At 48.2% G+C, this 22,084-nt stretch overlaps 1 protein-coding gene across 1 annotated transcript in view; it reads left to right on the forward strand.

Moving 5' to 3' along the window:
• Window positions 1-22,084, forward strand: part of RUVBL1 (RuvB like AAA ATPase 1) — a 35,861-nt gene continuing 13,777 nt past the window's right edge. The window contains exons 1-5 of the mRNA XM_082663680.1: window positions 1-206; window positions 3,695-3,781; window positions 10,142-10,274; window positions 18,195-18,346; window positions 21,702-21,791. Coding sequence (XP_082519806.1) covers window positions 66-206; window positions 3,695-3,781; window positions 10,142-10,274; window positions 18,195-18,346; window positions 21,702-21,791 — 603 coding nt within the window. The 5' untranslated portion in view covers window positions 1-65. The remainder of the gene's footprint in view (window positions 207-3,694; window positions 3,782-10,141; window positions 10,275-18,194; window positions 18,347-21,701; window positions 21,792-22,084) is intronic.

The raw sequence follows: 22,084 nt of genomic DNA on the forward strand, positions 1-22,084 counted from the left end.
GGCCGCGTGGTAACCGGCTGCGCGCTGCTAGGGCTGAGCGGGCGCTCGGGCTCCAGGTGCGCAGGATGAAGATCGAGGAGGTGAAGAGCACCACCAAGACGCAGCGCATCGCCTCCCACAGCCACGTGAAGGGGCTGGGGCTGGACGAGAGCGGCCTGGCCAAGCAGGCGGCCTCGGGGCTCGTGGGCCAGGAGAACGCGCGCGAGGTGTGGCGGCGGGGCGGGAGCTGAGGCGGGGGGACTGAACTGAGGGGGAGACTGAGGCGGGGACGGGGCTGAGGTGGGCCCGGGCGGCGCGGACCTGGGGGTGGGGCGTGGGGAGGACCCCGCGGCCTCGCTCCTGGCCGCGAGTCCTGACTGACCGCCGCTCGGGGCCAGGCCGTCCGCGCGGCACGGGGGTCGGCGGGGAGAAGATGGGCCAGGTCCCTGCTCTCTGGGAGCTCGCGTTTCAGACACAGACATTTAAACCGCTGAACAGAAGGGCCGTTATTAGACCTCGGGGATCAGTTCGTGCGGGGCTCTGCGGGCCCGGGCACGGCGTTTGAGTTGCTGTGAGCGCAGTGAGAGGCTCTGGGACTTTTATAGTCGGGAGGTGATCCGCCTGAGCAGGTGGCAGCTACAGAGGCCTTTCTGAACATTCCCGTTAAGCCCACTTCTGCTAAGTGATGCTGGTGCCAAGTGCCTTCGGCCGCATTATCATCACAAAACTGTTCAGGCTCTTTGTGTGTGTGTGTATTTTTTTTTTTTTTGATGAAAACATCGAGGGTGGGAAAGGTCACTTCACCCATCCGCTTGCCACCCAGTTTAGTAATAGTAATGCTGGAGTTTGTGCCTGTGTGCCCCTGACTCCTGAAGCAGCGCGCTCCGTGGTAGGACCGCCCCCTCGGGCCCCCTTCGGCCCTAACTTCAGCCCATTTTGCCCCTCTGCCCCTGCGGTGGCTCGGCAGCTACAGAACTCCTGGGTAAGACTCTCGCCTCCTAGCCTGATTGTGCTAATAGAAGGGGCCAAAGAGAAGCCTCTGGTTTCCATTTGGAACATCAGGTTTCCAGAGAGGAAATAGTGACAGGGCCAAGGTGACTTTGAAATTTCTCTTTATCCAGCTTCTGCTCTCGGAGGGCCTGTCTCTGCGAGTAGCTGACGCTGTTGAGTGCTTTTCATGTGCCGAGCACTGTGCTAAGCAGCTCCGTTTCCATTGTCTTATTGTTCATCACCACCCTTATACCCATCCCTCCTCCACTTTGTTATGACACTTTTCAGACATACCAGAAAGTTGAAAGACTTGTGTAGTGTGTACCTGTGTGCTTGAATTCTACAAGTAACATTTTACTCTGTTGCTTTGTCTTCTGTCTGCTCATTTATCCATCTAACAATCTGCTTTTGCATTTCAAAGTAAGTTGTAGACATTAGCATACTTTACCATAAACCCGTTAGCCTTTGTGCCACTGTGCTGTGAACTCTGTTTTCAGATGAGGAAACTGTGGCTCCTAGAGGTTAGGTTATGGATCTGTGGTACTCGGCTGGTAATTGGTAGAGCCAGGATTTAAACCTAAGTCTGTCTGACTCCAGAACCCATACTCTTGACTCTGACGCCGTGTGCCTCCATACGAATGTGAGCTTCCCAAGGATAGAGACCGGGTAGCATCATGTACCCAGAACCTGACTCATTATAGGGACTCAGAAGTTACGTACTGAGTTATTGGCATCCCACCTCTGCTACCAGGTCCTTGTCTGAGTCTGGTCGCATCAGCAGCCTGTCCTCATCTGAACAGTGAGAGTTAGACTAGGTCATCTTTTAAAGGCCCTTCCAGTTCATACTTTTTAAATTTTGGAATTCACTGGACATGTCTCACTGGAGAGAAGGAGCCTAAATGGAAGAAGATTAAATGGAAGGGGAAGTGTGAGTAAGAGTACGTAGCCAAGGTTGGCAAAGGCTCTTCTACCTCTTTTGAGTTGCCCAAAGAGTTCCAGTGCTGAGGATTATGATATCAGAGGTTACTGTGGAAAGACCATAATGGCTCTTTTGTCTTTTTAGAGATGCAGCATCTGAAGAATATCTTCTAGGCTCTGTTAAGTGTACTGTGCTTTTCCAGCTGAGCCAGAAGTGGAATAGGGCACATCCCTGAACCCACGTTTTTGAGGGGCTGTCTAAGTGTGGGACCAAGGTACGTCTCCACAGTCCATGGGGAAAGTGGGAGAGGAGATAAGATGTGCTCACAAGACCCTGTCCACAAGGTACCACCCAGGTAGAGGAGCTGTGGGCCTGCCCTGAGGCAAGGACGGTGCACCTTGGAGACAGTTGTGCTTTCGGTTTTTAGATCAGTGTGAGAAACCTTGAGATTAGGTGTTTAAGGAGTGTGATTTTCTCAGCCCTACTCCTTTAGAGTTAAATATTGTAAAATACATAAAACCAGGAACGCATTTATGGAATTTCTAAACACACGTATCAATATGCAGTCAACTCTTGAACAACATGGGTTTGAACGGCATGGGTCCACTTATTCACAGATTTCTTTCAATAAATACATATTAGGGTGCTACATGACCCCCAGTTGGTTGAACCCAGGGCTGCTGAACCACAGATATGGAGGGCTGACTGTATAGTTATGCACTGATTTTCGCCTGCGTGGAGGTTGGGTGCCCCTAACTTCAAGGGTTCATGGGTCAACTGTATATATGTGTATGTGTATGCGAAATACATGCTGTATGTATATAATGTCCATACCTGTCTATATATAATATAGATGCTGTAAATGGCTTAATACTCAGAATATTTAAAATACACGAACGAACAAGTAATTTAATCTTGAGGATTTGAAGGGCATTCCTTGGATCTTAGGATGCTGTAGGTTAAACCTCACGTGCCGCATTTGCTTACAGCATTCTGGGATAGTTAACTGATGGCCAACTAGTAGCATATGTCATTGATTCTTAGCCCTTAGTGGGTTAATTTGGGAATGTGATGAAAGCTGTGACCCCTCCCTGGAAGAATGCACATTTGAACATATACACAGAGTCTTGTTTCCAGTCTTGAGGTGTGTGGGCCCCTGGAGTATATGCCATTGCTCCCATTTGTACCCCTCCTGTCTGTTATCCACATAGCAGCCATCAAGATACTTTAAAAACAAAATTTCAGAACATGACATGCGGCCTAAGGCTTTTTCACTGGCTTCCCATTACACGTAGAATAAAATCCAAACTTTACTATGGACTGGAAGATTCTGTTCTGAGTGCTGCCCCTCCTGCCTCTACAACCTCATCTTCCCGGTCTGCTTGTTTTCTGAACTCTGGTCAGCACAGCTTTTCTGTCCCTTGGACATGCCAAGCTCATTCCTGTATTTTGAATTTATTGTTTCCTTTGCTTGGAACACTGACTCCTGCCCTGCCTGCAGCTTCGTATATCAAATATAATGTCAAAGAGGCCTTCCCAGATCAGTCTTTATTATAGAGTAACCTCTGCCCCCAGCCGCCTGCTCTTTTCTTGCCCTTTTTTCTTCATAGTAGAGATTCTGTGTTTGTATGTCTCCTCCACTAGGACATGAGCTCCATGGCCCTCTACTGCCTCTGGCGCCTAGAACAGCACCTGTGGTGTCCTGGCACTCGATGAGTCTGAGTTGTGTGGACCAGACACGGGACTTTTTCGTCCTGTGAAACATTTTAATATTGATTTATTATTTCTTTCTATTGTGGTGTCTAGGCATGTGGTGTGATAGTGGAATTAATCAAAAGCAAGAAAATGGCTGGAAGAGCTGTCTTGTTGGCAGGGCCTCCTGGAACTGGCAAGGTACTCATTTTCTCTCATTTTTTAAAATCTACCCAAGAGGATGATCTTAATGTCTAAGCCAAATTCAATTTGTGTCTTAACTAGTCTTTGTTTAGCTAAATTGGTTATATGTATGTTTTTAAAACCAATGTGCAATAATACAGTTGAGTATCTAAAATCCATGCTTCTAAAATTCAAATTACCCTGGCTGACCTCCAGAGAAAAGAGAGTGAAGTCCTCAGAGGTGTCTCATTGTCTCTGTAATTTGTCTTTTATCTCTTTCAAGTCTCCTTTGCTTTGGAAATATATTTCTATTGGCCTAGGGCTTCATAAAATCTTGGGAGTGACATCTTACTTGAGGGGGAAAGAAAACCAGTCAGCAAGCAATTTTCCAAATGCTCACTTGACCCAGCACTATTCTGGCTGCGTGAGAGATGGAAAGAAAAAGCAAAAAAGGGGGCTTCCCTGGTGGCGCAGTGGTTGAGAGTCCGCTTGCCGATGCAGGGGACATGGGTTCGTGCCCCGGTCCGGGAAGATCCCACATGCCATGGAGCGGCTGGGCCCGTGAGCCATGGCCGCGGAGCCTGCGCTTCTGGAGCCTGTGCTCCGCAACGGGAGAGGCCACAACAGTGAGAGGCCCGTGTACCGCAAAAAAAACAGAAAAAGGAAAAAAGAATAATAGACGTGATTTTTATCTCCAAGGGCCTTACAGTCTCTCCAGGGCAGCATGAAAAACTCCAGTTGAGCGCTAAGCTGCGAGGCATCGCCTGATCTTAAATGCAGCTGGAATTGCAGCGGGAGGTGACACTTGGGCTGGTGTGGCTGGAGGGGTTGAAGCTTGACATTTGACTTGGCAGGGAAGGAAAGGGCCTTCCAGGCCGAGGGTGCAGGACAACTTGTGGGATCTGTGAGGGGCTTGGCTGGGCGCTTGAAACGCACTAGAGTCCCCAGTCTGGGCCCTGCTTGTTCTTCTGGAGGGCGCTTGGTGCAGGAGAGGAGGAGCCTGGGGGAGTCACTGTGTAAAGAAAGGGGTTCCAGCGCTGGTGCTGAGACCCCAGGCAGGTCCCTTAGCCTTTCTGAAGCGGTAGCACAGCCCTGCCTGTTGGAGGGAGCTATCAAAGTGGCGGTTGTAGGATGACGACTCTCATCATTTTGAAGTCATATGATTGAATTGATAGTATGTCTTTTACTGGTGTCTAACCATAGAGGAAGAAGTGCTATATTTGTGAACAGGTATAAACGTGAGCTTTAATTCCCTTTCTGCTTGTCACTGTATTTACCATTTATTTGCTTACCGTTCCTTCTCATATCTTAGACCTTTGCTCTCCCTCCATTTCCTTCCTAAAGTACATCATTAAGAAGGTCCTTCTAGAAGTTTGTTGGTGGCAAAGTCAGGTTTGTATTTATTGTGTTGCCCCTGTTTGGAAAGATAGTTGTGTTGGATATATAATTCAGTTGACAGATGTGTTCTGTCAGTACTGTTTCCCTCAGTGATATTTGCTACCTTTTGGCTTCTGGTGTTGCTTTTGAGAAGACTGGTTTTGAGGATTTTGTCTTTTCTCTCTGGATGTTTTTGGGATATTTTGGTTTTGGTGTTTCACTGTGACATGTCAAAGTGTGGATTTATTTTCATTTATCCTGCTTCATATGGATCTGAGTACATATTGTGTCTAATAAGTTCTGGGAACTGGTCAGCCTTTGTCTCTTCAGATGCTGCCTTTCCCTGTTCTCTGTCTTCTCTTCTGGAGCTCCAGCTAGGTGAGGTTCCACTGCAGAGGTCCTCCGCTTGGGCCGAGTTTGCTCCCCGGGGAACATTTGGCACTGTCCTGAGACGTTTCGGTTGTCACACTTGGTTGGGCCGGGAGTGCTGCTGGCATCTTGTGGGTGGAGGCCGGGGGGTTTGCAGGGCACCCTGCAGAGCACAGAGCAGCCCCTGCAAGAGGAGTTCTCCAGCCCAAAATGCCCACGGTGCCAAGACTGGGAAATCCTGGGCTGGAGCTTCTCATTTTGTCTTCTTAGTCTTTGAACCTCTTTTATGTTTTCTGTTGTTTTGACTCTTCTGCGTTCTGCGTAGCTTCATTAGACATGTCTTCCAGTCTGTCTTGTAAGCTGTGAGGAAGCTACTCTTTAATCCAGTCCATTGAATATTTTCCATTTTGAAAAATTTGAAACCTACAAAAGAGTGGAAAGAACAGTTTGATGAATCCCTCTGTACCCTACTCATAGGTAACTAAGTGTAAATATTTTGTGAGATTTGTGTTTTCTCTATGTTACTTCTGAACCATTTGAAAGTAAGTGCAAGGGACCTTCTCTGTCATTCCCATGATGCTGTCATCCACCCAAGAAATATAATGTTGCTAATAAAATTAGCTAATATCTAGTTTATATTAAAATATCTCCAAGTCATTTCAGTTTGTGGCTCTTTCATTTTTTTATATTTTTAAATTGAATTATAATCACATATCACACATTGCATTCATTATTGTCTCTTTAGTCTCTTTATCGAGAACGGTTCCTGTCCCCTGCATTTTTGGTTTCTTTTCTTTTATGACACTGACATTTTTGAAGAGCCCAGGACAGTTGTTTTGTAGAGTACCCTACAGTGGTCCTCCAGTGGTTGTCTGATTGTGTCTGAAACATTCAGCTCTTTGGCAGAACGCGATGCAGGTGATGTGTCTGGAACCTGCATCACAACAGGGGGCTGACGCCACGTTCTACTATGAGGGGACTGGTTCCCTCTGAAATTTATAATCATTTGGGAAGTGACACTTTGAGATGTCCTGAATATCCTTTTACCCTATGGCTGTAGCATTCATTGATGGTCATTGCTTTATCAGTTATCACATTGGTGGTTGCAAAATGGTGAATTTCTAAATCTGTCATATCCTCTACATATATTAGCTTGCTTTTTTTTTTTTTGTAATGAAGAAGCCCCTCCCTTCCCCACTCATTACTTTTAATTTCTTCAAAATCTGTTTTTTGCTTGTTTGTTTGTTTTGGCCGTGCCATGCAGCTTGCAGGATCTTAGTTCCCCGACCAGGGATCGAACCCATGCCCCCTGCAGTGGAAACGTGGAGTCCTAACCACTGGGCCTCCCAGGAAGTCCCAAAATCTGGCTATTTTTGATAGCCTCTTGTTCCTTGTTCGTGAAATACTTTCTTGTTTATTTTGTATCCTGTATCTGCTTGTGGACTCATGTTTGATCAAATCTGAGGCTTCCCTGATCTCTTGATTAGGGCCAAGTGCTTCCTGAGAGGACTTGGGAGGGCCCCTGCTGTGCTGCCAGGACAGGGCACATGAAGGAAATTTTGTGGCTTGGGTTTTCTGGCCATCAGGCAGTGTAGAGACCAATCCTTAATCTGTTTGAGAGCCTGCTGGTGAGACTTCCTCAGCCAGAGCTGTGGTGAGACGGACAAGCCTGTCTTTGTCCCTTGGAGATTTTCTCTGTGGCCACCTTGTCTACTGACATGTGCCCTTCAAGGCTCCTTTTTATCCAGGGGTTTCTGGCATCTGTCAAACACCTGCCCAGCTTTTCAGAGTAGTAAACTACCTTGCAATGGTAGTTTACTACTTTGGGTCTATCATGACTACTTACTTATTCTAGATGTTTTGTAACAGGAGGGAGTGGCCGTGGCTCTAGTGGCTGCTTTGCTGGAAGCATGGGTTTCTGGTGCTTTTGTAACATTGTACCCATGGACCTCAACGTTCAGACGACTTAACTGAGTGGCCGGCAGGAGTGTGGTGCTTGTTCAGAGTATGGCCATTCCCCTCCTGAGGCCTGCACACTCTTTTTTTTTTTTGCGGTACCCGGGCCTCTCACTGTTGTGGCCTCTCCCGTTGCGGAGCACAGGCTCCGGACGTGCAGGCTCAGCGGCTGTGGCTCACGGGCCCAGCCACTCCGCAGCATGTGGGATCCTCCCGGACTGGGGCGCGGACTCTCAACCACTGCGCCACCAGGGAAGCCCTACACACGCTTAATAATAGGACTTTATGTTTGGGTTTTAGAAAAAGGTGTTCGGATGAAGTTGAAAACAAAGTAGGTTTTTTAATCTTTTGGCAACAGCCTCTTTTTTGTGCCACTTGCATGGGGGGTGGGCACACAGAAATAGGTCTTGGAGATCGGGGTTTGCATCCTGACCCTTGTGCTTGCTAACTGTTTGACTTTGAGTGAGCTGGAAATTTCTGAGTTTCGGTTTCTAAATTCACAAAAGGTGAACTAGATTATCATCAAGTTCATAGGCTGCTTGGGAGGGTTCAGTGGGATCCCTCGTGCAAGTCACCCAGCCCTATATAGTAGGTGTAGGTATAGTCTGCACGGTAGCCACATCATATGCCAGCCTTCTGGGAGCCTTTAAATAGAGGAAACTAGACACACCTGAAGCATTTCTTAACCAAGCATTTATCATATTTTAATGGAATATGTCGATCATCTCTTCTGTATTTGGTAGTGGTGGGGGTCTGCATTGAATCAGATGCAGCACTGTCTTTGGAGTTCACAACTGAGGGAGGGGAGTTGGGGCCTGTAGCGACAGGGGAAGAGAAAGAGGAGTGACTGGAAAGGTGGCGGGGTTTGGATAGAAGGTGAGCGTGGCAGGCCTGAGGCTCCTGCTGGGAGTCCTGGTGTCTTGTGCTGCTACCTGCCCCGTTATGCTCCAGAGATTTTCCCTTCGCTCTTAGGATACAAGAGAATACAGCTTTAGAGGTATCAGCCTTGAGGGCACAGACCCAGATGCCTACTCAGACGGGCAGTGGGGCTGAGTGAAGCGCCCGGGAGCCCGCACGAGCCCTTGCTGGGGAGGCAGCTGCCCGCGTGTCCACTCCCAGTGCTGCCGTGTGGTCATAGGGGCCCCTTGTGGCCAGACCTTCTTGCTTCTCAGAAGAAGCTAAATAATTGTATTTTTATGTGAAATTTCCCAACATTAGAAAATGGGCAACAATTGAGTTTAAAAACACACATGAGGACTTCCCTGGTGGTGCAGTGGTTAAAATCTGCCTGCCAATGCCGGGGACATGGGTTCAATCCCTGGTCTGGGAAGATCCCACATGTCACGGAGTAACTAAGCCCGTGCACCACAACTACTGAGCCTGTGCTCTAGAGCCCGTGTGCCACAGCAAGAGAAGCCACCGCAGTGAGAAGCCCGCGCACCACAATGAAATGTAGCCCCCACTCGCCGCAACTAGAGAAAGCCCGTGCACAGCAATGAAGACCCAGCACAGCCAAAAAAGAAAGAAAACACACATGAGACTCTGCAGGCCAAAACAGGAGTAGTCTGTGGGCAACCAGTTTGCTACCGGTGATCTAACCCAGGACTTTGATTTGACAGATGAGGAAGTCAGGCACCAGAGATTTGCCATGTACCTGAAGATTAAACTAGCACCAAACGGGCAGTGAACAGAAGAGGAACCTTTACTGAGCCAGTTTTAAAACTGTCTCGGATATCTGTGTCATCCTTCAGTAGCAACCTTGTTTTCTTCCTTAGCCTGTACGCCTTGGGGACCTTACCTGGGCTCTCGTGTCAAAGTTGAGGAAAGGTGAAAACAGTAGTAAAAGGCCGTGGTGTTTCCCCGTCCTGCACCAGCTTTAAGGCACTGGCTTTTCATACTTGCTCTTTGACCGTACATCTGTTAGTCTTCGTCTGTTCAGCATCTGCCTATGGTAGTTATCTTAGCAAAAGTAAATTTGTAGTTTATTAGGGCATGTTCAAGTGTAACTTCACCAGTTCATAGCTTCAGAATCCTAGCTTGTGTGTCATTCTTCATGGTTTGCGGGGCCACTCAGCATAAAGTGAACATCCTGTCATTTGTTCCTTGATTATTGATTTCTAATGGGTTGTAAGTTGGTGCCTTCCTGTGTCTGTAAAGACAGAAAGCAGTATCTCAAAGACCCAGTGGTGCTGTTCTATTGCGACGAGGTCAGAACCCTGTTTTGACACTGAGGGAACAGTTTTGGGAGACTATACTGACTATTCTGATGGGAATCTGATCTCTGGAACCCTGCTGTCAGACTTTAAGGTTCCACTGTGCCATTTTCTAGATTATGGTACCGAGGACATGTTATCTAATGTGTCTCAGCTTTCTCATTTGTGAAATGGGGAGAGTAGTGGTGTCCACTTCGTAGGGTGAGTGGAAGGGGCATGTGAAACATCGGGAACTGGACTGGCCAAGTCTCAGTCGTGGCAAGTGTTGTGATGACAGGGCCCATTTTGCTAGAAATCGACTGTCCACAAAAGTCATTAAACGTTTATTGTGAAACATGCAAACCGTATTAAAACTAAAGGGCTAGAGTTTCAGTTCCTAGTTAATAATTTTTTTATAGCATATGTTCCTGAATTGTATTTCAAGAATGTGAAACAAGTGCATTTCCTTTGTTTTCTTCTGTAGACAGCTCTAGCTCTGGCTATTGCTCAGGAGCTGGGTAGTAAGGTCCCTTTCTGCCCGATGGTAGGGAGTGAAGTTTACTCCACGGAGATCAAGAAGACAGAAGTGCTGATGGAGAACTTCCGCAGGGCCATTGGTGAGTACCCTGCCTGCGCCCAGTACCCATCTGCGCCTAATACCCTGTCCATGCCTGTCCGAGGCTTGTCCTCACCTGCCTCTTCCTTGTGAAAATGCCTCTAGGACTTGTATTCGTGGCACTGCTGTTTTTCTTTTGGTGTCATTAGAGTTATCTTTGCAAACGAAACGAAAACCCAGTTCTTCCAATGGAAGTGCTTTAGCAGCCAGCGAATGTGAGCCCAGCTGTGGGGCTGGGGCTCTTCATCTGACAAAGTAGATCTTCCTGGGGGCCTTACTGTGTTTTTAGAGATGACAGTCCCCTGAAAAAGTTTTGGATGTAAGCCAACAGCACTGTGTGTCGTGCTGTCAGAACGCCCGGCCTGCATGCTGAGCTGGTCAGCAGGCGAGGAAACCATGTGGGACGGTGGAGCTTCAAGGCTGTGGTGCCAACCGTGCAGGGCCTGGAGCTGCTGTACTGCCTGCCTGTGACGTGCCAGGCCTGCCACTGACTGTGGCCTTTCACTCCCCAAGAGGAAATTCTCAGTCTGCATTTTGCATCTGATGAAACAGAGTCTCATAAAGTTAACTAACTTGCCTACTGTGACCCAGCTAATAAGTAGCAGCAGCCCTGCAGTTTGACCCTACACCTGTCTGACTCTGGAGCCCGTGCTCTGACCATGTGCTGCGAGCAGAAAATGGCCGCTCTCCTGAATTCGTACCTCTTACCAGCCAGGACTTCTGGGACGTTCTCCTGGCCTCATTCCTGCTGATCTAGTTCTGGGGAAATCTTAGTTTCCCTCAGACCTACTTGTAGACATAGCTTATTCCTGTTAAGCTATGAAAAAGTATGTAATGCACACGTGAGTGTCTATATCTAGGATATACTTGCTGAGTTACAAGTATGAACACTTGTCAGAGTGCCTGTGTCATTTTACAGTCCCTTTGGTTGTCAAAACAAGGTAAGGGGCTTCCCTGGTGATGCAGTGGTTGAGAATCCGCCTGCCAATGCAGGGGACACGGCTTTGAGCCCTGGTCTGGGAAGATCCCACATGCCACGGAGCATCTAAGCCCGTGCGCCACAACTACTGAGCCTGCACTCTAGAGCCCGCAAGCCACAACTACTGAGCCCGCGTGCCACAACTACTGAAGCCTGCACACCTAGAGCCCGTGCTCCCAACAAGAGAAGCCACCACAATGAGAAGCCCGTGCACCTCAACGGAGAGTAGCCCCCGCTCACCGCAACTAGAGAAAGCCCGCGCACAGCAACGAAGACCCAACGCAGCCAAAAATAAATAAAATAAATAAATTTATTAAAAAACAAACAAACAAAAAGCAAGGTAAGTATTCTCAAGAAGGAAACTTACTAGAAAACGTCAAGGAAATTATGAAAGTTTAAGAAAGAGTAGATTTGTCTAAGCCCAGAATTCTTTCCTCAGGAATGGTAGAGTCTAATTGAAGGGTATGGTCATGTAGGGCCTTAGAACATGGTAGGGCTTTGCGTGCTACGTGGTGCGAAATGAAGGGAGAAGCAATGGGAGAGTGGAGTCCCTGTGGCTGGGTGTGGAGAGTGAGGGCAGAAGCAGGGAGCCCACGAGGAGTCTGAGCAAGAGGTGGTGGTGCGTCGGCCGGCGCGGTGGAGCTGGGGGTGGGAGAAGCGGTTGGATTCTGGGTCTGGTGGGATGGCGGAGCTGATGGGATTTCCTGAGAGATTAGTTGTGGGACTGGAAGAGAGAGAAGAGAGAGGAGGTGAGGATGAGTGCCAGGCGCTGCCGGGTTTGGAGGTGGGAGTATGGGGAGGAGCAGACTGGGGCATCTGTTGAATGTTGCTGTGGGTGTAGTGGGCCGCGTTCATCAGTGTAGCCCCAGTTCCTGGCCCACGGTGGGTGCTCCGTGACGTTTTTCTGAATGAGAGAAGGGGTGCACTTTGAAGCAGGTAGAAGAAAACAGAGGCCTCTAGCCCTCAGTCTGTGTCTGGTCGATAGACAGATGTTTGGTTTACAGAGTGTTTTTTAATAACTTTTGAGTGAGTTGCCAGTATTTGGAAATTGGGAGATGTCCCATAGAATGAAAGAAGCTTTCATTCCCTGGCAGCCGCGGTGGTCCAGGCGAAGCAGGCACCCTCCCTAGCAGAGCAGCCTGTACCAGCTCGCCCCGGTCTCCTTGTGGCACTCGCTCTGCTTCCTTACAGTCCCCGCCAGGGCCCTGTGAGCACTGGACTTTGGGACTCTTGTTAGAGGTTGGTTTAGAAACCAGAAACTGTGCACTCTGTCCATAGGCTAAGTTCTGGATTTTTTAAACTGCAAAGTATTTCCTACTGGAAATATTTTTTACGTTGAAACACTGGATTTCTTTTTTTTGTGCCTGTTTTAAAGTGACATATAACATACACATAGAAAAGTGTAAAAATACCTATAGTTTAACAATAATGAAGTAGACGCTCATGCAGTCACCATTCAGCTCAAGGAACAGAGCACGGGCGGCACCACAGACATGGCTTGTGCCCTCACAGGTCATAGCCCCTCACCTTTCCTACACGTCCCCCACAGAGCGCAAGAGTGGTGTGGCAGTGGCTTCTGTGGCAGTTATAACCCTGTACACCCGGGTGTGTGTCCTAGGCAGTGTGGTTTAGTTTTGCCCCTTTTATAAACTTTATCTGAGCGGAACCTACTTTAGGTGCTGTGTCTTGCTTCTTTACCAGCCTTTTCTTTGTGAGGTTCAGCTCGTGGTGTTGTATCTGGAATAACAGTGGAAGTGGCTCAGAGGGCCCCCTTCCTAGTTTAAAATCTTTCTGAGTACTTCTCGAAAACTTAATGAACATGTGACAGATTTTATTTAACTCCTTAAGTAATGAGATAAAAAGTAAGGTGTTACAATTAGTTCAAATATCTGAGTACATTTTAAATGTATTTTTATTTATTAAAAAAAATATTTTTCTGGACTTCCCTGGTGGCACAGTGGTTAAGAATCCGCCTGCCGATGCAGGGAACACGGGTTCAAGTCCTGGTCCGGGAAGATCCCACATGCCGTGGAGCAACTAAGCCCGTGCGCCACAGCTAGTGAGCCTGTGCTCTGGAGCCTGCGAACCACAACTACTGAGCCCACGTGCCACAACTACTGAAGCCCGCGTGACTGGAGCCCATGCTCCGCAACAAGAGAGGCCACTGCAGTGGGAGGCCCACGCACCGCGATGAAGGGGGGCCCCCCCGCTCACTGCAACTAGAGAAAGCCCGCACGCAGCAGCGAAGCCCCATCGCAGCCAAAAATTAAAACACACACACACACACACACACACACACACACACACGTATTTTTTTTTCTGACATTGATAAAAGATGACAAAACGCACCTTTACATGAATGCATATGTTTGGGTTGCTTAAAGTTAACTTACATGCTTTAAAATTTGAAAAAATAGAGATAAATTTCCTGGGATTCTGTTTTGTGATTTGCCATTTTTGAGGGGACGAGACAATGCGGTTCTTTTGATGGCAGCAAGGTGAAGAGAAATTTCTTGATCCTGACACAGAGTAAAAAGACAGGCCATTGACTATCTTCAAAAAGGAACCCTGCCCGTCTTCCTCTGCCTTTGAATTCCTGTGAAGTGGCGGAGGGGTTGGGGAGGAAGTGGTGAGCTGCCCAGAAATGAAAAGCAAGGAGTCTGTGCTGTTTCCTTGGCGTGATGAAGGTCCCTGTCAGGGATGTAGAAACCTGAGCCAGCAGATGAAACCCGTGCCGTTCACGATGTCATTGCCGGAGATAGCGCCAGCCCGACCCTGTTCCTGGCTAACAGCCGGTTTCATTGTCCATCACCCACATCCCCTGCCTGCTTGTCAGCACAGAGCAACTTCTAAACAAATATGGGGGCTAGTGAGAGACGGGAATGCCTTTCTTCCCCTACTCAAGGAATTTCATGTTACAGTCGTCTACCAGTAAATAGAGGGAAGCAATTCCCTTTGAAGGAACTTATCTATGTGGGATATAAAAGTTTTGATTTAAAAATAAATCAAGTTAATTTTAAAAGTACAGAAATTTCCAATTTTGTCACAATCTTCTATTGTCACAATTCATGTTGTTTGGAAAATTTTTGTCTTGATGTTCAGGAACTAAGCATTAGGTAAGGTAGAAATGAAATGCAGCCTCTCTTTTGGGACTATTCCAAGACTTCCATTTGTAGGTGATCAGATTAAAGCAAGGTGGAGTAAAACTTTAATATCTGAGAGTCTTTGCCCTGACTGGGTTTCTGGGGAAAGAAGGCAAACAACCCAGTGATAGGATAATGACCAGGTTTGAAGGTGGGAAGTGACCGAGAATGTCTGAACCACGGGCAGTGTTTCTGTGTGCCACTGGGATATTTCCCTATTACGACAGAGGTGGCTTGGTGGTGAGGACACCCAAACCATTACGGGGCTTCCCACCCGCAGAGTAGTGTACAGCTCCACGTCATGAGCAGAACAGAGTTCTTCACTCATTCTTTAGATGAGTGTCTCTCAGCTGGGGCTGTACATTGGAACATCTGGGGAGCTTTAAACTCATAAAGATGATAGGGTCCCACCCCTTGAGATTCGGAGGCAAATGGTCTGAGTGCAGTCGAGGAGGGAGGAATTGTAGGAGCTGTCAGGTGAGTGTGCAGGGTGAGAACTGTGAGTGGGTCCAGCAGAGGTTCGGAGCCGTGCTCCCTCAACTTAAGCCAGCAGTGGTCCTCTTTTGCCCGGGCCCACTGGTATTATTTACTTAGGTATTTCTTTTTAAAGTGACTTGGTAGTTTGGTGCACAAATACAGAAGAGTGCATGGAACATCAGTGTATACCTCGGTGGATTATTATACATTGAAAACCCATGAAACTAGCACCCAGTCAAGAGAGAGATTATTGCCAATACCCCAGAGCATCTGTATGGTTACATCTATCCTTCCATTTTTGAGATTCAGCCCTATGGCTGCGGGTAGCCATAATCGTTTCTCATTGCTCCATGATATTCTATTGTGAGAATACACCACAGTGCAGTTACCTCTCCCACTGCAGGTAGACATGGGACTTTTCCCAGTGTTTGGCAACTAAGAATGATGCTGTGTGACTGTGTCCCTTGGTGCACATGTGCACTCAGGCCTCTTGGGTATATACCTTGGAGTTGAATTGCAGGGTCACAGGTATTCATGTAGTCAACTTTAGGAGACAATAAATACCATGTTATTTACTTACACTCCCACCAGCAGTGTAAGCTTTCCTTTTGTTCGGCATCCTTACCAACTCTTGATATTGCCAGTCTTTTTAGTTTTAGTGATTCTGGAGGTTGTAGAGTAGTATTTTGTTGTTTTTTCTTTTTCCATTGTTAAAATTTTTATTTTGGAAAGTATCAAGTACCCAAGAAGTGGTCAAGTGGTACGATGACCTCCCCCATGGTCCCATCTGATTGCAGAGCTGCTTTCATATCTATAAATATTTCAGTTATGTATCTCCGAAAAAGAAGGACTTAAAAAATACCATTTTCATACCTAGGAAAATTAACAGTAAGTTCTTTAATATCATCACACGTCTAGCTAATCTTCACATTTCAGGCTGTCCTGCGTCATAATATGTTTCTTTTACAGTATTGTTATGCAAATCAGTATACAAATAAAGGTCTACATAATAGATTGGTTGGGGAATGTCTTCTGTCTTTTAAATCTGTGTTTCCCTTATGTTTCTATTTTTACCTTTGGGCAAAATACAAACTAGATGGAGACTGGGGTCGTACTCAAGGGCTGGCAGAAAGTGGGTGGTGAGCACTGTGGGTACATGCTAACTGGAAGCGAAAGGACAGGGCGAGCTTCATGAGAAAGGCCCTGCGGTAGGATCGGAGGAAACGGGTCCTGGAGACTTGGACCCCAGTCCTGGGTCCACCCTGAAGAGGGGTAGACTCTCCGCCTCACCGCTGGCGCTGACGGTTGCATCTGCGAAGCGGAGACAGCGTCCTTCCATGGCTGCTTTGGGGCTGACGGCCCTCCTGCTGTCTCCCGGCCCCAACCCTCTGGACCGGGTGGGGGGCTGCTTCTAAGGGCGAAGAGCTGCTGCAGCCTTGATTCTTAGTTTATTGTTGGTGTGGTCTGCCAGCTTTCCCCTAAGTTCAGGGGTGCCTTCTGTAGCCCATCTTCACCTGATCTGACCCGAGGATGCTTCCCTCCTCACCTTTGAACTGATGGCAGGCACAGTGAGTTAGAATGGCTTTCTTGTTGAAGTTTTTAGAATCCTCTGAAAATAGATTTAATAGCTGCTAACTTACCTGTGGCATGGCTGTGGTTTCGGAGGAAGCCATTTGTGTCTCTTGACCTGGACTTTGGGAATTAGAGTCTGTGCAGGAGTGTGTATGTGCTATGTGTGTTTTCAGAGAAGCTGGGGTGGTGATGTGCATTTGTCTTCCTATTTTAAGAAAAACTTCAGTTACTAATGATTACCATTGCTTTGTTAGAAAAACCCAGTTTCCTTTTTTTCTCAAGTTACTGTAAATGTTATTGAAGCATAACGTGCATACATACAGAAAGGAGCATAAATCGTAACTGTAGCTCGATGAGTTTTCATGAAGTCAACACACTCATGTAACCAGCACCCGTATCAAGAAACAGACCTTACTAGAACTCCAGAAGCTGCTTATACCCTCTCTAGCTACTCTTCTTGTCCCCCGGGCCAGCAGGCAGAGACATGCGTGTATCGACTTCGAGGGGAAAAAACGTCTGATCCAGACAAGGCCTGGGTTTTCGTGCTGAGTTTGGGGGTGCCGCGGTGCAGGGGCTGTAGCATCCCGTGGCGCCCTCCTAAGAGATCGTGGGCCTTATACAGAACTTGCAGGCACATCTGCAGGCAGATTTCTTGGGTGTTGGATGGTCTGCCTGATAACACCCCCTCACCCCTAAGTGACTTCTTTGGCCCGTCCATTCACGTGTGCCTGCGGGGCTGAGCCTTCAGCCCGGGTGTTGACAGTCTCGCGGGGGCCGCTCGGCGCTGCAGGTCCCTGCACGGGGAGACGCAGGGTGCCAGGTGGTGACTGGAGGGTGAGGAAGAAGGAAGGGTTGTGTCAGGGCAGCTTTGTAGAGCCGGCAAGTCTCTACCTGGAAGTCTGTGAGACCAAAGGGAGGGAAGGATGCTTCCGGCAGCAAAAACATGGTACTTGAAGGCACTGAGGCCATCTTCTAAAAATTAACTTGACAACAAACATTTATTGAACAGCTAATGTGGGTGATGTTTAGAACAGGAGAGAGAAGTTTGCCTTCATTTACAGTATTCTAATCTAAGAATTGTAAATGCTCTATTATTGGGGGCGGTTTGCTTTGGAGATGAATTGCAAAGAGTTGTAGAACCACCCGCTACAAATCGTGAATGACAGCTGGGTGTTTCTTCTTGGGGTGTGCAGTGAGGAGCAGCCCGGGGCCCAGATGCCTGGCGGGGTGGCTGTCCCTTGCTCTCAGCACGGACCTCTCATTATTATCCTATGCCTTGCTCAGGCCTGATGATGTCAGAAGGGGTGTGGTGAGTTACTCCACTGGTTTTAAAAATTTCCTTCAAGAGTCAAAAGTGCAGGAAACAAAGGCCCATGTAGTTGCTGCTCCAGCGGAGTAGGATGGTTTGGGTTCAGAGACAGGATTAGAGGCTTAAGCTAAGTTTCACCCCCTTGGAGGAGTAGCAGTTGTCTGAAACAATTTTGAGGAACGATGGCCTGTGTGTCTAATTCTAGATCTGAACCTAGAAGGTCCCTTTGAGAAGGTGAAATAGAACATTTCTCTGCGTTCCGAGCAGCTCCTCCACTACGTGTGTGTGGGCAGTGCTTCCCCACCCAGGGTTATGTACGGGTGAGGCTGACTTGTTGGTTCTTATGACGTGGAGGTTTTATGGCTAAAATGGCTGTTAAAAGAATGAGAGGGAGTCGTGCTTCTCACCAGGGCTCGTTCATCTGCCATGTTTCTCTTCCAGGGCTGCGGATAAAGGAGACCAAGGAGGTATACGAAGGCGAGGTCACGGAGCTCACCCCATGTGAGACGGAGAACCCCATGGGGGGCTACGGCAAGACCATCAGCCACGTGATCATAGGACTCAAGACAGCCAAGGGGACCAAGCAGCTGAAAGTGAGTGCCTGCTCGTGGGCCGTCGCTCTGCCCCAGGATCGCCCCATGCGGCGTGACCTGTCTGTGCACAGGGCCGACAGAGTCACATGTTGGGCAGGGCTGGCACACGGAGGACTCAGTAAAGACGTGGCTCTTCTTCTCTTCTTTTTATTTATTTATTCATTTATTTATTTTTGATTCCGTTGGGTCTTTGTTGCTGCGCGCGGGCTTTCTGTAGTTGTGCAGAGCAGGGACTACTCTTTGTTGAGGTGCACGGGCTTCTCACGGCGGTGGCTTCTCTTGCTGCGGAGCACGGGCTCTAGGCGTGCGGGCTTCAGTAGTTGCGGCTCGCGGGCTCAGTAGTTGTGGCTCGCGGGCTCTAGAGCACATGCTCAATAGTTGTGGCGCACGGGCGTAGCTGTTCCATGGCATGTGGGATCCTCCCGGACCGGGGCTCGAACCCATGTCCCCTGCATCGGCAGGCGGACTCTCAACCACCGCGCCACCAGGGAAGCCCTCTTCTTTTCTTGTTGACGAGGGAGCTGTGTATGTTAGGCCTGGGCTGTGTGGTGCCATCCTGCGTCCCACACAGTGACCGTGTGTCACAGGCCTGGGCATTGGCTGTTCAGTTCCAGTGCTCGTGCTCACAGGAAAAGCAGCACTGAGGGATCTGGTAAGAGTTGAAGAGTGATGACAGCGGACTCCCTAGTGGCCCAACACAGAGTCCCGGCTGCAGTCCCTTTTGTGTGTCGGGCCCTATTAACCCGGGGTGGCTTCAGTGGTCGGTTGTGCTCAGGCCAGGGTCCCGGAGACAGTGTGGCGGTGGCAGTCGGGGAGGCCCTGGGTGAGCCTCCCACTCCTGTCCTGTAAGCCTGGAGGAGGCGGGCAGCAGGGACGCCTGGCGGGGAGCGTGGGTTTGGAGTCTGCCGCTCACTGCAGTGTGGCCTTCTGCAGTGACTTCATCTCTGAGCGATGGTTTCTTTATCTGTTACATGGGAATAATAATTGCCTGCCTCACAGAGTTACTGTGAGGATAAAAGTTGTAGCTTTGGGGGTGGTACCCAGTTACCTAAGAAGTGGTAGCTGTTGGTGTTGTTGTGAGATGGGGCAGCCTTATTGTGGCTTTGCCTTATTGATAACAATGAATAACCTTTTCTTCACAGCTCTCACTTATTGTATGTGCCAGGCCCTGGGCCAAGTGCATCAACAAATCTCTCTCTCTCTGTGTGTGTGTGTGTGTGTGTGTGTGTGTAATTTCCCTCATTTTACAGATAAAAGAAATGAGGCTCGTGAGGAGGTTAAGCAGTCATCCTCGGATCACACAGCTAGTTAGTGGCAGGGCGGACTCTCTGAGTCCTAACCACTATGCTGCCTGCCCTCCAGCTTGCTGTGTGACCTTTAGACGTCAGTTGAGCTCTCTGGGCCTCCCTATCTAAACTGTGGTAGATTGACCATATAATTTCCCCATCTTTGCTCTCCTCTGCGATTTTATTGTTCTTTGATTCTGTAAGGTGGTCTCTTGGTCACTGCTTTATGGAGGTCATAAACATGTCACTTCTCCAAAGGACCATTTTTCTTTATCCTAACAGCGTTTCCCATCTCAGGAGCTTGCCTCTGCAAATACCTCTCTTAAACCCCTCCCCCTTCATCTCTCCCATTCTGTAGTAATTAGATTTCTTAGTAGTGTCTACCACCTTTCAGTAATTACATTTTCAGTCACTTCATTTGGGAAATTAACTGATACAAAAATGTTGGAGGCAAAAAAAAGAAGTGTACTCTCCAATATAGGATATATAAAGTAAGATATGCAGTTTAAATTTTAGCTACCCATAAAGCTGTTTTGCACAGTTTCTTTCAGAAAATAACAAAAGGGTGAATGTTTTGCTTCCAAAATGAGTACTTCCAGGCACTTTGAGCATATGTACAAGCTGTTTGGATAGATGGAGTTCAAATACTCGGTGAATATTTACGTGTGAAGGAGGAAGTACCGCCATTTATGGAGAGCCTCCCTCATCCCAGCCCTGCGGTAGGGGCCTGCCACCCCCGTCTTCATGCTCATGGCAGTGGTCCAGGAGCCGTCGGGCCCATCCCACCAGGGAGATAGAGCCCTGGGTTCCCTCTGGTTACTCTTTGTAACAACTTCATTGAGGCCTCATTTTTAGTAAAATTCACCCATTTTAAGTGTACAGCTCAAGGAATTTTAATCGGTTTACAGAGTTGTACAGCTATCATCACAATCCAATTTTAGAACATTTTCATTACCGCAAAAAGAAACCTCATGCCTAATCTACTTTCTGTCTATATATTTGCCTTTTCTGAACATTTCATATAAATAGAATCATACAGTATGTGTTCTTTTACGTCTTGCTTTTTCTACTGAGTCCTGGGAAGGTTTTACTCTAATTTTGTTTGAGAGTTGAGAGTAATAGCTCCCCTTGAAATCTAACTGAGAGAAACATTTCTAAATGCTGACTCTGTACAAAAGATGCTGTCCCACAACACTGACCACCTGGGGGGCCTGGGTCTGGATGATCTGGGGAAGCAGCAGTTCCCAGAATGCGCTACTTGCCTTTTCTGGAGATGTGAACACGTGGGCCCAAGGGAGCAGACACTGGAATTTGAATCGACTGGCTTGGGGAAGATCCTGCTTTTATGTTTTCTTTGAATTTTACACATCTATGATGTGATCACAGCTGGGTGCTGTTGTATAGATGAGGAAACTGAAGCTCAGAGAGCCTTGTCTAAAACCATGGGCCCACAGAAGGGCAGCCATGGAGAGTAAGCAGGTTCTGTCCGTGCTTCCGGTGCAGAAACTGCCACCCCTGCCTGGTGTGGGGAGGGCAAAGGATTGAAGCAGGGAAAGCAATCTCAAAAGGGGGTGTTAGGGTCTCTGGTCCCATGGACAGTATGGGCCCCACCTGGAAGTGGTCAGAGCCATATTTGCCAGTTTGCGGCCTCTGGAGTAAAAGGAAGGAGGAGCTTAGGTCTCCCTTTGTGCCCCTCTCCTGCCTTCTCTTTGGGACACTCAAACCCCAAAGCCTGTCTCCCCCATACACACACAACACACACACACACACACACACCACACACACACACACACACCACACACACACACACACACACACACACACACACACACACACACACTCCCTCCCTCCCTCTCTCTCTCTCTCTCCCTCCCTCCCTCCCTCCCTCTCTTCTTTCTCTCTCTCTCTCTCTCTCTCTCCCCCCCTCCCTCCCCCCCTCTCTCCCTCTCTCCCTCCATACGGTCATTAGCTACCTCAGCTCTCATAGAGGAAACTACCTTACAGTATATCAGAAATAAATACAACGTGGATTATAGTTCTCTGGTTCACCGTTTGTTTGTTTTTTTAAGCTGGACCCCAGCATTTTTGAAAGTTTGCAGAAAGAGCGAGTAGAAGCTGGAGATGTGATTTACATTGAAGCCAACAGTGGGGCCGTGAAGGTAATGCCACGAGGAGACCCAGGTGGCCGGGAAGTGGCTTGCTTTCTTCAGGGGGTCCGGGGTGCGTGGGAAGGGGCACTGTGTCTGCTGCGATGCTGCTGGAAGGGCAGCAGTTGCCCCTTTATGTTTAGTCAAGTTTGCTTTCCCTTTATCTGCATTCTTTAACCTTCTCATGATTAAAACAGACAGTCTGTTAGAAAAATACCAAAACCTGTTTAGAGGGGGAGAATGGTGAGGACGCGAAACAACTGTAGTCATTTTCAAATTGAAATGTGCAGGGTATTTAATCTTCC

This window comes from Grampus griseus, assembly GCF_964374135.1.
Source record: "Grampus griseus genome assembly, chromosome: 10".
Classification (NCBI taxonomy): domain Eukaryota; kingdom Metazoa; phylum Chordata; class Mammalia; order Artiodactyla; family Delphinidae; genus Grampus; species Grampus griseus.